The sequence below is a fragment of the Gorilla gorilla genome, chromosome 10 (assembly GCF_029281585.2).
Source record: "Gorilla gorilla gorilla isolate KB3781 chromosome 10, NHGRI_mGorGor1-v2.1_pri, whole genome shotgun sequence".
Lineage (NCBI taxonomy): Eukaryota > Metazoa > Chordata > Mammalia > Primates > Hominidae > Gorilla > Gorilla gorilla.
In genome coordinates, this window is record NC_073234.2 from 28,450,673 (window position 1) to 28,464,269 (window position 13,597).

The following is a 13,597-nucleotide window of genomic DNA, read 5'->3' on the forward strand; positions in this document are numbered from 1 at the left end:
TGGCTCTAGTGAGGCAATGGGACATTTGCTTCACTTGCTTACTTGCAGGGAAATAAAGCGAAGCAGGTTTGGCTTTGTGCTTTCCAACTTGGGGGAGTGTTTCTGAGCCCATGGCTTATGAGGAGGCAGTGACTGTCTGGAGAAGCCATTTCATTAGGAAACGATAGGGCTTCTATTGACTCCACCCCCCTCTCTTACTTCCTCAGCCAGATCTGTGCTTTCTGCTGGTGTCTGGCCGGACCGGAAATCCAGTGGGTCGACCTGTGAAGTACAACATCGTTGGAGTTGGGAATCTGATTGGTCCTCAGGTTTACATCACCACAAACGGGGCTGTCTACATCCTGTTTGGCTTTGGTAAGAAGCAAGGCTAGTTTTTGCTCCTGTTCCCCACTGGCGTATGTGATGAGGCCTTCCTTGTGAGACAGGGTGAAAGCTCAGGAACTCCTGACACCAGCCTTCCCATTGCTTTCTAATGCAGGGGCCTCTTACTGTCCCCCACCGATCACAGGCTATTAACTCTGCCTTCCCTTGCTGCCTCCTCTGAAGGGAAGACTCTTGTCCAGCACCCACTTAATCACCTCCCCACTTGTTCCGTGTTGTCCAGTCTGGGCGGGCTCTGTTAGACCCATCTGGTAAGGCTCTGTGTCTCTTGCTCAGATCCTCACCATGGGACAGTTCTGTTAAATTCAACTTCTCAGTGTTGGTTCTTCCTGTGGTGCTAGGAAATATACAAGCTGTCGCACTGCGGGACATTTTTGTTCAGGCCCAAAATCGAGACAGCTCACCACCTTCTCTGCAGATAGAAGAGCCAGAATGGGAAAAGCGAAGATCCATCAACCTGTCTGAGCTCATTGATGTTTACAGGTAGGGCAGATGTCTGTCCTTGGTCACAGTGAGATCTCTTGTGAACTCACATGCCTTTGAGTCTCTAAGTTTGGTTGGGCTGGTGAATATGTGGGTAGAGGTTTAGGGGAAACAGTGCTTATCTTAATTTACCATCTTCTGATCTGGTTAACATGAGTTAGAAATTTTCTTCTCTTGGTAACATAATGCGTTGATATCTATGTGTTGGTGACCACATGTGATCACTCCTCAGGTAGGATGCAAGGAAGGATACTTAGGGCTCTGAGTCAGAGTAGGGAGGGAAATAGACTTATCTAACTGTTTGTGAAACTGTGCTGAAGGATATGACCTACTCTTTTGTGTATTTTTCTCTTGGTTGAAGCATCGTTTTGACAGAAGCAAGGATAGTGTCCATGAAATCTTATTTTTTATTTTTATTTATTTCCTAACTAGAAGCATGTAGTTTGTCACATGCAGGGGATTTTACCCATTTAACCCCAAGCCTGGCTAATAATTGTTTCATTCTTTCCTACCAGAAGTTCCAAATCATTTTCTAGCATTTTCTTAGGCAGTATCATGGTGTTTTGGTGACTTTGACAGGTATGAAGTAGAATGGTCCCAGTGGCACTGAGCAAGAACTAATTCAGTGAAATGTATGCCATGGGCTGCTGCCCAAGCTCATTGGCAACCTCTGGCCTCCTGTCCAGATCTCTGTCTGCCTTCCCTGTGATTATCCTTGGCTCTGTTGCCTTTCCCAGAGTATCCAATGTGAGAGATATTGCACTGTAGCACTTTTCCTGTGAGTTCCTTTTGAACTTGTATGGAATTTCCTGGGGATCCTTGGTTTCTAAGGTCAAGAAAATGAGATTCAACTGAAACAACAGTACATCCCACTTGATGAGATAATGGTGGGGCATGAATACAAGAGTGTGTACAGGTGTACGTATACTGAGAGAAAAAGCCAAAGTAAATGGCTCAAAAATCTCATCCAAGCCAGAGACTAACTGTTGGGGTCTTATTTAACCCAGTGATGGTGTTGAGCTACTCCAGATGGTGAAGGCACCAGATTCCAACTGCAGCAACCTTCTGATTACAACCAGACAAAGCCTTGTGCTGCTTCGGGGGCAAAATCTGACACCTTACTGGGCATTGAGACTTCAAGGCCTGCGCAGGTTTGCATTGTGTTCCTTCTTGTGTTTGCTGTTGTGATCCACTTTCCCATGTTTAAAAATTGTCCAGGACAATTGCTTGCAATTCTTATATCTGGGGCCAGTGCAAGAGAAGGGAGGGAGAGTTCTTAGTTTTCCTGTTTTTCTTGTTCACTATTGATTTCTTACTTTGTCCTTATTTGCAGCCAGCCTACTCCTGGATATTTCACTGATGATCAGACATTAGACTTCCTTCTGCAGATACAGGATGGAGTTGGGATGAAAAAGGTAAAACTTTGGGCCTCAGATCAATCAAAGCATATGTAAAGTATATACTTTGTGTCCAACCCTGTGCTAGGCACAGCAGGGAATAAAAAGAACCTAAAATATGATCTCTACCTTCAAAGAACTCAAAGTCTCACTGAGTGGATAAAATGAAAACTCACAATTCATTGCTAAAATCTGTAGCACTGGAAGCCTTTCTAGGATAATCTCCTTCCTATGTAGGAGTTTCTTGTTTTGGATCCCTAGCTTACAGTTAGGCAGTGGGAGCCTTCTGAAATCTCTTGGTGGGGAAAGACAGGTATAAAGAAATGTAATGCTTTAATACACAGCTATACGTAAGATTTCAGAGAAGTCTGTGGTGACTGGGGTTTTATGGAAGACCTTATAAAGGAGGGAAATATAAGCAGGGCTTTTTAAAGCTGAATCGTATTTATGTAGACAGGAAAACATGCCAGGTCAGGGGTGCCAAGAGCAGAGGCCCAGAGACAGAAAGGATAGAGCATGTTCCAAGGACACGGAATAGATGTTTGATATTGCATGAAGTTGCATATTGTGAGAATATAATGATTGGATGGATGACTTTCATTTCTTTAACATTACAGCAGAATTACAGAGTTACAATTTTTTTTTTATTATCGACCTTGCATTTTGGTTTATTTTCACTGTGAAATATATATCTATTTCTATACATTGCACATTGTTCCCTGAGAGAGAAAAATAATTCAACAAACACTTTATCATCACCTCTAATGCGTGCCAACTTCTATGCTGAATGCTGGAGACACAAAATTAATGAAGACAGAGTCACTACATAGCTCTACCATGCGGTGGAAAGTGCTGTTGTGGAGGTTCGCACAGGGGTCCACCGGGAACACAGGGAGCAGATGGAGTGCAGGCGAGCTGGAGGGCCAGGGAGGCAAGAGATGCCTCATGTTGGTCAGGGGTTGTATGTGCAGAATCATGGGAGCAGAGAAAAGGTTTGCTGAATAGATAAGGGTGGGCTGAGGTGCACTCCCACCAGAGAGATGAGAATGAGGTCGGCTTACAGAGGGCCCTGAAAGCACAGCTGCAGAATCTGGAGGAGGCGTTGGAGGCCATAGGGCTATTTGGTTATGGGCAGAGGACAGATACATTGATAAAAACATCATGTTAGGGAGAGACTTCCAGCAGTGTTATATAGGAAAAGCCAGTGCCTGCGTGTAATTCAAAGGAATTTCTGATACACTGGTGCTGGCAGGATAACGGAAGAAGGGTGTATAGTAGGTATAGTAGGTTGAAGGTGGAGATGTTGAGTTTCAGCCCTGGGTTTTAATCCTGACACCATTACTTATTGGAGACCTTGGGCATATTACCTAATCTTGCCTAGCTGCAGTTTCTGCATTTATAAAACAGGGGTAATAATATTGCCTGCCTTCATAGGATTATTGTGACAGTTAAATGAAGTTAAACTATAATAATAAAAAAGATATATATATATATATATATATATATATATATATATATATAAAATGAAATATATGTTTGAGTGGATACAAGTTTTTAGTGCAGTGTCTCTAGACTTCTTTTTTCCCCAAGATTGCCAAAGGCAATCTTGAAGTGCTTGTCTATTTTTCTTTCTCTGCTGGTTGAGAAGATTTTGTCTCTGCCGGGTTGATTCCAGGAACTTGCGTGATGCAGAGTCTGAGCATAGGCAGAGAAAGGCAGGACTCAGGAGCCTGGAAGAATAGGGCAAGTGGTTGTCCAAAGAGGTTAGGTTCTCCACTTACAGAAGTGTGGAGACACTGAGCAGGAGGGAGTAAAGACACTTGGGCTGGAGGAAATTGGGGAACTTCTTGGGGATTTTGGTAAATGAGAGGCTCCAGATTTGTGAGGCATTTAGGATGAAGAGCAGACATATGCCAGGATTATGAATTTGAACCCCTTTGTCATTATCCTTTGACAAATGCAGCTAAGCAATGAATTCCCTCTTGGATTATTTTTTTTGCCTGTTTAAACAGCACTGCTTTACATTTGAGACTTCCCTAGGTCCATATGCCACGACACCAAGAGTCAGATCCATAAAACTGGGAACACTGTGCCCTAGGACAGTGTTCACTGGGCCATTGTTTTCTGAGTGACTGCTGTGTTGTGGGGAATAAGGTGCTGCTGTTGGCATTTGCAGAGTGGCTGCTGTGTCTCTCTGAGGACTGTCCTAAACGTGGACAATCCGCGTGTCCACATCACTTCCTGTCTCTCAGATCCTCCTTTTCTCACCTGTAAAATGGGGTGGACTACATGATTTAAATGTCCCTTTTCCACTTGAGAACTTTGCAGTTCTTGAAATCTATTAAATGGGAACAAGGGCTGCAGAAGCCTGGGGCCTGGTCCTTAGCCATTATTCGTGCTCTCGGAACACCCAGTTTGCTTGCATCTTGAAAGCGCAGCGTGTTGGTATTTGTGTTATTTGAATACCTGTGCATTTTTGTGTGTGCATTTTCTGGGCCTGCTGCTTTTTTGAGGCCTGGCCATGTTTACTCTCTGTCTTCTCTTTTGTAGATGATGGTTGTGGATGGTGACTCTGGCTCCGTTGTTTGGAGTTACCGTGCTCCGTGTCACGTGAAAGAAACGCCAGCCACCTCAGCAGTTACTTCAGACCAGAAGTCTGTCTTCCTCTTCTGGGCCGAAGGGCTGTCAGCTGCATCTCCCAATTCCGTGAGTGAGCCTGGGAGGGTCCCTTTTTTACTTTGTCAGATGGCAGCTGCTGTGCAGGGCTGACTGTGTTCTGGAGATGTTATTTGACCCATCACTTTCCAAGGGGTTGGAATAGAAACAAGTCAGCACTCGCTGGGGAAAGGCAGGAACCCTGTGTCCTCCTGAGCCACACCTTTGCCTTTTAGCAGAGAATGTGCAAGCTGACAACAGCCCCTAACTGCTGGCTACTGACAGTGGGAGGCTGAATAAAGAATAAAAAGTCCTCCCAAGATACTAGATCCAAATTTACAGATAATTCACATATGCTACGGCTGTTGAAGAGGAGAAATCATTATGACTGGTCTGAAGTGGGCAGAGAGAATTTCAAGGAGGAGTAAGGCTGGGCTTTGAGGCACATGCCCTGAGACTGAAGGAACGGGGATGGGGGAGGGTGGCCAGCAGTTGGAGAGGGACATTGACCAGATAAAACTGAGAGGTCATTTGAGGAACTATGGGAGAGAAGGTCTGACACCTAGAAGGCAGATTTTAGAGAGTCTTAAATGTTACGCTGCAGTATTTTCATAGGGTTGGTGAGGCAGGGTGCTACCTGTTTTAGGTACTGGGGAGTTTTTAGTAAGACCCACCCTGCCTTAGTTCAATGAAACACATCTTGACTCAGCACTTTCTGTGTGCCAGGCACTGTGATCTCTGTAGGGACTAAGGATAAACTGAAAATAATCTTGGCCCTCTAGAGAAGACAGATGGTCCACAGATAATGGGGGGAACCTGATGGAGGCAGGATCCTGAATTCATCAACCAGGCTCAGTCAACAAGTCGCTCAACTTCTCTGAACCTCATTATCTTTATCCATTAATGGTTAATGAACATGCTAATATATTTACTCATTTTGAGGATCAGATTTACCTAAAATCTAGATTGTATTTCTAACTCTGACATGGCCTAACAGTGTGACCATGGGCAATTTACCTAACATTTCAACTTCCTCCCCGCCTATGAGGGGACTTCAGAAAATTCATGGAAAAATGTAATTAAAATATAAAAATAAAAAATATCGGCTGGGCGCAGTGGCTCATGCCTGTAATCCCAGCATTTTGGGAGGCCGAGGCAGGAGACTCACAAGGTCAGGAGTTCGATACCAGCCTGGCCAACATAGTGAAACCTCGTCTCTACTAAAAATACAAAAAATAGCCAGGCGTGGTGGTGGGCACCTGTAATTCCAGCTGTCCGGGAGGCTGAGGCAGGAGAATCGCTTGAACCCGGGAGGCAGAGGTTGCAGTGAGCCGAGATCATGCCATTGCACTCCAGCCCAGGCGACAGTGCGAGACTTTGTCTCAAAAAAAAAAAAAAAAAAGAACTTTATTTCTTAACATAAGCTCCGTAAAGTTCAAGACAGTTTGTAAGCATTGATAGCAGCCATTTAGTCCATCCCTAAAGAACTGAGGGTCCTGGGAGTTTCATCATGTCAATGCAGTCTTTTTTTACATTATAAACTGAGAAAAATGAGAGCCCTTTAAAGATTTCTTAAGATTAGGAAACTAAAGAAAGTCACAAGGAGCTAACTCAGAACCATAAGGTGAATGCCTCATGATTTCCCATTGAAACTCACAAAATTGCTCGTCTGATGAGAGGAATGAGTAGGAACATTGTTGTGGTGGAGAAGAACTCTCTGGTGAAGCTTTCCCAGGTGTTTTTCTGCTAAAGCTTTGGCTTTCTCAAACACTCTCATTTTAAGCAGATGTTATTCTTTTTTTGTCTTTTTTTTTTTTTTCCTTTTTGTGGAGAACGGGGTCTTGCTGTATTGCCCAGGCAGGCCTCGAACTCCTGGGCTCAAGCTGTCATCCCGCCTCTGCTTCCCTAAGAGCTGGGATTACAGGCATGAGCCACTGCACCCAGCCAGTGTTATCATTCTTTAGTCCTAACGTCAACATAATGTGCATTTCTTCTGCTGTAGAGAGTTTGAAGACTGACACTCAGGCCTTGGAACTTTTGTTTTATAATTGATGATTTGCCTCTGTCTGGTCAACAAGCAAAATGCCTTGGGCATCCCTCCAAAATACTGTCATGACTTTTGCTGTTGACCTTTCCACTTTTTCTTGGACTGGACCACTTCCACCTCTTGTAGTCATTGCTTTCATTGTGCTTTGCCTTCAGGAGCACACTGGTAAAGCCATGTTTCATCTCCTGCTACAGATCTTCAAAGAAATGCTTCCAGGATCTTGATCCCACTTGTTTAAAATTTCCATTGAAAGTCCTGCTGTTGTCTGTAGCTAATATGGGCCAACAGTTTTGCCACCCATCCCATGGAAAGTTCGCTCAACTTTAATTTTTCAACCAGAATTACGTAAACTGAACCAATTGAGGTGTCTTCAGTGGTGGCTATTGTTTGTGCTGTTAATCATTGGTTCTCTTCAGTTAGGGCATGAACAAGATTAATTTTTTCCTCACAAATTGATGAGGATGGTCTGCCATTGTGGGTTTAATCTCCGACATCATTTTGTCTCTCGTGAAAATGAGCTATCCGCGTCTAAGCTGCTGATCTCTCTGGGGCATTGTCATCACAAATTTTTCAGAAAGCATCAATGATTTCACCATTCTTCCACCCAAAATTCACCATAAATTTGATGCATGTTCTTGCTTCAACTTTTTGGCAGAATTCGTGTTACTTTGATAGGGGCTGTTTTCAAACTGATATCTTACCCTTCTTGGTGCCTCAGACTAGCTCCTGTTCAGGCATGTTATAACAAGTTAGTATGAGTTTCCTTTGGTGCAAAAAAAATTTTGAAGTCCTTGCATAGTTTTTTCATAATCTGCATTTCCATGAACTTTTTGAAGACCCCTCCTGTAATAAAATGAGGGTATTGGGCAAGATAAGTCTCAAGTGTAGTCTTCTATAAATAACTACAAAAAAAAAAAGAGCCATGTTACAAATGCTTTAATAGAGGTACAAGTAAGAAGTTTACATGGAAGCACAAAAGAAGGGAGATGTTAATTTTGCCTAGGGTAATAAGGGAGCTTTTCCTCAAAGAGGGGCGTTCAGTGTGGGCACCTAAGGACGAGAAGTGTAGAGATGGGGTAGAGAGGATGGTTAGACAGTCTAAGAGGCAAATAAGATTGGCAACGGTTAGGCAGAGTAAGGTGAAGCATGGATTGAGGATGATGATCAGACATTTGTGCAGCATGAGGTGGGCAGGTGAGTCATAGCAGCTCAGTCTGGAAAAGGCATATTTTGGTTAAATGGTGTAAGACTGCTAAGGAATTTGTGCTTCATTCTGTAGGCAGTGAGGAAGGTGTATGGCTGTTTTCTTCTCATGTTAGCTGAGCCGGAGATCTGTCCTTTCATACCTGGGATCCTAAGGGTGTGTGGAAGATGCCCTCTTCTGCTTTGTGGGGATGTGTTGAGAGTGAGGTTGCAAGCTTCCTGCTCACACTTCTCCTCACTTGGGGACTTCTTCCCATGCAGCGATATGGAAGCAGGGGTAATATTCATCCCTCAGAGCTTCCATTTCCTCTACTGCAGGAGGCCCAAAGTAGTCCCAGGGGAGGAGAGGCACTTGGGAAGCTCTGGAGAGCAGCCACTTACTAACTCACATGGGTGTACTTCTGTGCTTTAACAACTGCATGGCTGCACACACATGTACCTGCCAAGTCTCAAGTCCCATCCCCACATAGAAGTCATACTGATAAAGATAGTCCCAATGTGCATTTCTACTGCTGTAGAGAGTTTGAAGACTGACACTCAGGCCTTGGAACTTTTGTTTTATAATTGATGATTTGCCTCTGTCTGGTCAACATTCCACTCATTTCAGGAACAGATAAGATTTTTGTAATTTTTAGCCTGATGCTTGCAGTTGGCTTTGACACCCAGTGAAAGGAAATATCTTTGGCTCACTGTGTTTTCATAAATAGATTACATCTCCACAAAGCCCCATCTGCTGCAAGGGATGAACCAGTATTCCAGTACTTCCATGGGCAGAAGACTGGGACATCTTGTCAGATTCCTCTCTTGGGACCTGTACATTGCCTTTTCTTTTCTTTTTCTTTTTCTTTTTTGAGACAGAGTCTCTCTGTCACCCAGGCTGGAGTGCAGTGGCACGATCTTGGCTCACTGCAACCTGTGCCTCCCAGGTTCAAGTGATTCTCCTGCCTCAGCCTCCTGAGTAGCTGGGGCTACAGGCATACCACCAAGCCCAGCTTTTTTTTTCTTTTTTTTTTTTTTTTGTATTTTCGGTAGAGACAGGGTTTCTCCATGTTGGCCAGGCTGGTCTCGAACTCCTGACCTCAGGTCATCTGCCCACCTCGGCCTCCTAAAGTGCTGGGATTATAGGCATGAACCACCGTGCCAGGCCTGCCTTCCTTTTTTTTCTTACAAGGGAGAAAGCATTTTCCAGCTGTAGATAGTGGTTTGAAAGAGTTAGTGATTAGTATTTTGAGCTCTTTGAAATATGTCTCTTATACAGGGGAGTTTCTTTCAAACACATTCTTGTAGTTAGGATCAGGCATTAGCATCTGAGAGGAATGAGTAATCACCATTTTCTACTCTGCCTTTTCACCTGAGGACTGTCACGTGTGGGAATGTAGAGTTACCTTTGCTCTTCCTTTTTGCGGCTTATTGTCAGGATATCATCCTAGGAACTGAGCCGCCCAGCCTTCACCACCTTTACCTCCTGCATCCTGCGTTCCCCTCCATCCTTCTGGATCTGGCCAACACCACCGGCACAGTGACGGCTTCAGAGGGTGAGTCCCAGTGCCAGTGGGAGTCTGTGTATGCAGATGGTGGGAGAGTATGTGTTGGCTGTGTGTAATGAGACCATTGCCCCACCCAGGGAAGGATGTGTGCTTCTCAGACGACAGCAGGGCACTTTCCCTGGTGTCCCTGGTGCCTCTTTGCTGGAATGCTCCGCTGGGTGGAAGCCCCGGGCTCACAGGGTGAGAACCCATATGCTCTGAATGTGGAGGTGAAAGTGCGTCCCATTCCAAAGGGTCTGTAAGGTGATGATTCATCCAGCCACTCCTTCAGCAGACATTTAATGAGCATCAGCTGTATGCCAGGCACTGTGCCAGGTGCTGGGACTACAAATAAGACTAGTTTCTTGACCCACTCAGAGATTAGGATTTGGAATTAACTGAAGGACATGATGGAGATAGAATGTGTTTTGCCAGGGCATTGATTTAGAAAACCTTTTTTTGAATATAACTGCACCTTGCATAGAAATTGGAGAAAGAAGAAAAATCAAAGGAAGAAAGAAAAATTGGCCATAATCTGGCCACTTATAACCACTATTAACATTTTGGAAGTGTTCTTCTACTTTACATATCTGTCTAAATAACACTGTAAATAAAATGGGATCCTATATGGGAGACCCTCAACTCAGGAAACCAAAGCATTGGGATTGCAGCCTCTGCTGCCTGCTAGTCTAGGTTGTCTGGTGATCTCCTCAGCGATTCCTTCCCTCATGGAATCTGCTGTTCCTGTTGGGAGGTCAGGGAGTGCAGGAGTGGGAGAGGACCAGATGACCACATCTCCTTTCTTTCTTTCCACATTCTCTTGCTACTTATGGACTTGGCTGTCTACTTACAAACTCATTGGCCTTGGGCTGCAGCTGGTGTTTGTAGCTCTCTCGATTTATTGGGATACATGGGGAAGAACAGCTTACCTGGAACTTGCAGGCACACCTGTCCACTGATTGGGGGGTGGGGGCAGGGAGGTATGAGCTTGGAAAATCCTGTGATTAGATCTGAGTGAGCTGTTTTTTCAACAGTAGCATAAAATATTCAGTGAACATCAAATAATGGTAATTAAGAATCTTGACACCATTTTTATTACAACTTGTATTTTATTTTATTTATTTATTTATTTTTTAAATTTTATTATTATTATACTTTAAGTTTTAGGGTACATGTGCACAATGTGCAGGTTAGTTACATATGTATACATCTGCCATGCTGGTGTGCTGCACCCATTAACTCATCATTTAGCATTAGGTATATCTCCTAATGCTATCCCTCCCCCCTCCCCCCACCCCACAACAGTCCCCAGAGTGTGATGTTCCCTTTCCTGTGTCCATGTGTTCTCATTGTTCTATTCCCACCTATGAGTGAGAACATGCAGTGTTTGGTTTTTTGTCCTTGCGATAGTTTACTGAGAATGATGATTTCCAATTTCATCCATGTCCCTACAAAGGACATGAACTCATCATTTTTTATGGCTGCATAGTATTCCATGGTGTATATGTGCCACATTTTCTTAATCCAGTCTATCATTGTTGGACATTTGGGTTGGTTCCAAGTCTTTGCTATTGTGAATAGTGCCGCAATAAATATACGTGTGCATGTGTCTTTATAGCAGCATGATTTATAGTCTTTTGGGTATATACCCAGTAATGGGATGGCTGGGTCAAATGGTATTTCTAGTTCTAGATCCCTGAGGAATCGCCACACTGACTTCCACAATGGTTGAACTAGTTTACAGTCCCAACAGTGTAAAAATGTTCCTATTTCTCCACATCCTCTCCAGCACCTGTTGTTTCCTGACTTTTTAATGATCGCCATTCTAACTGGTGTGAGATGGTATCTCATTGTGGTTTTGATTTGCATTTCTCTGATGGCCAGTGATGGTGTGCATTTTTTCATGTGTTTTTTGGCTGCATAAATGTCTTCTTTTGAGAAGTGTCTGTTCATGTCCTTCGCCCACTTTTGGATGGGGTTGTTTGTCTTTTTCTTGTAAATTTGTTTGAGTTCATTGTAGATTCTGGATATTAGCCCTTTGTCAGATGAGTAGGTTGTGAAAATTTTCTCCCATTTTGTAGGTTGCCTGTTCACTCTGATGGTAGTTTCTTTTGCTGTGCAGAAGCTCTTTAGTTTAATTAGATCCCATTTGTCAATTTTGTTTTTTGTTGCCATTGCTTTTGGTGTTTTAGACATGAAGTCCTTGCCCATGCCTATGTCCTGAATGGTAATGCCTAGGTTTCTTTCTAGGGTTTTTATGGTTTTAGGTCTAACGTTTAAGTCCACAGCCAATATCATACTGAATGGGCAAAAACTGGAAGCATTCCCTTTGAAAACTGGCACAAGACAGGGATGCCCTCTCTCACCACTCCTATTCAACATAGTGTTGGAAGTTCTGGCTAGGGCAATTAGGCAGGAGAAGGAAATAAAGGGTATTCAATTAGGAAAAGAGGAAGTCAAATTGTCCATGTTTGCAGATGACATGATTGTATATCTAGAAAACCCCATCGTCTCAGCCCAAAATCTCCTTAAGCTGATAAGCAACTTCAGCAAAGTCTCAGGATACAAAATCAACGTACAAAAATCACAAGCATTCTTATACACCAATAACAGACAAACAGAGAGCCATATCATGAGTGAACTCCCATTCACAATTGCTTCAAAGAGAATAAAATACCTAGGAATCCAACTTACAAGGGACATGAAGGACCTCTTCAAGGAGAACTACAAACCACTGCTCAAGAAAATAAAAGAGGATACAAACAAATGGAAGAACATTCCATGCTCATGGGTAGGAAGAATCAATATCGTGAAAATGGCCATACTGTCCAAGGTAATTTATAGATTCAATGCCATCCCCATCAAGCTACCAATGACTTTCTTCACAGAATTGGAAAAAACTACTTTAAAGTTCATATGGAACCAAAAAAGAGCCCGTATCACCAAGTCAATCCTAAGCCAAAAGAACAAAGCTGGAGGCATCACGCTACCTGACTTCAAACTATACTACAAGGCTACAGTAACCAAAACAGCATGGTACTGGTACCAAAACAGAGATATAAATCAACGGAACAGAACAGAGCCCTCAGAAATAACGCTGCATACCTACAACTATCTGATCTTTGACAAACCTGAGAAAAACAAGCAATGGGGAAAGGATTCCCTATTTAATAAATGGTGCTGGGAAAACTGGCTAGCCATATGTAGAAAGCTGAAACTGGATCCCTTCCTTACACCTTATACAACTTGTATTTTAAAGATGAGGCAAAATAAACACTGGCAAGGTAAATCGCCTCTGTGACTGCGCACTGACAGTCTGGGAATTCTCAGGCTCCCTAGTGTTTCGGGCTTGCTTTTCTACTGAATTCTTGCCACAAGGGGCACATTCTCTCAGTTCCTGAGTTGAGCTTTTTTGGAAATAGCTTCAGAGGAGTAAAGGTGCAAAGACCAGGAAGAATGTGCTGCTTTACTGGCGTCCAGTCCTTCCCCTCTTTGCACCCGTGGGCTAGCTCACTGCCTTCTGTTTATTCAGTGCTCAGTACATTTCCTGTATGAACTTATGAGTAAATAAATGTATTGTTGAACCAAACCCCTCTCCTGTTAGTGGACGGTATGTGTCCAAGTTAACTGCTCTTGTTTTTGTCCTTCCTCAGTTGGAATTAACGACCTCTGGAAAGATGCCTTTTATGTTACCAGGACAACAGGGCCAAGCTCCGAAGGCCATCCAGCAGCCCTGGTGGTCAGCAAGCTTAGTCTACGGTGGGCACTAATGGAGGGCCAGATGGCTCAGCTACAGGAGTCCACCCCCAAAATTGGCCGTGGGGAGCTGCGAAGATTTCTGTCTAGGATAAAGTTTGTTGAAGCTCCCTACGAGGTGAGTGGCTCCAGAAATATTGTTCCTCTTG

The 13,597-nt window shown here is 43.6% G+C and overlaps 1 protein-coding gene across 4 annotated transcripts in view; it reads left to right on the forward strand.

Moving 5' to 3' along the window:
* Positions 1-13,597, forward strand: part of FAM234B (family with sequence similarity 234 member B) — an 80,429-nt gene that overhangs the window by 24,582 nt on the left and 42,250 nt on the right. For 2 of the 4 annotated variants that reach the window (XM_063693818.1, XM_031000808.2), the window contains exons 6-11: positions 207-354; positions 723-864; positions 1,872-2,015; positions 2,198-2,279; positions 4,812-4,967; positions 9,584-9,701. In XM_063693818.1, coding sequence (XP_063549888.1) covers positions 207-354; positions 723-864; positions 1,872-2,015; positions 2,198-2,279; positions 4,812-4,967; positions 9,584-9,701 — 790 coding nt within the window. Of the gene's footprint in view, positions 1-206; positions 355-722; positions 865-1,871; positions 2,016-2,197; positions 2,280-4,811; positions 4,968-9,583; positions 9,702-13,345; positions 13,567-13,597 lie in introns of all 4 variants that reach the window. The other 2 variants (XM_031000807.2, XR_010129302.1) reach the window with 2 other exon arrangements.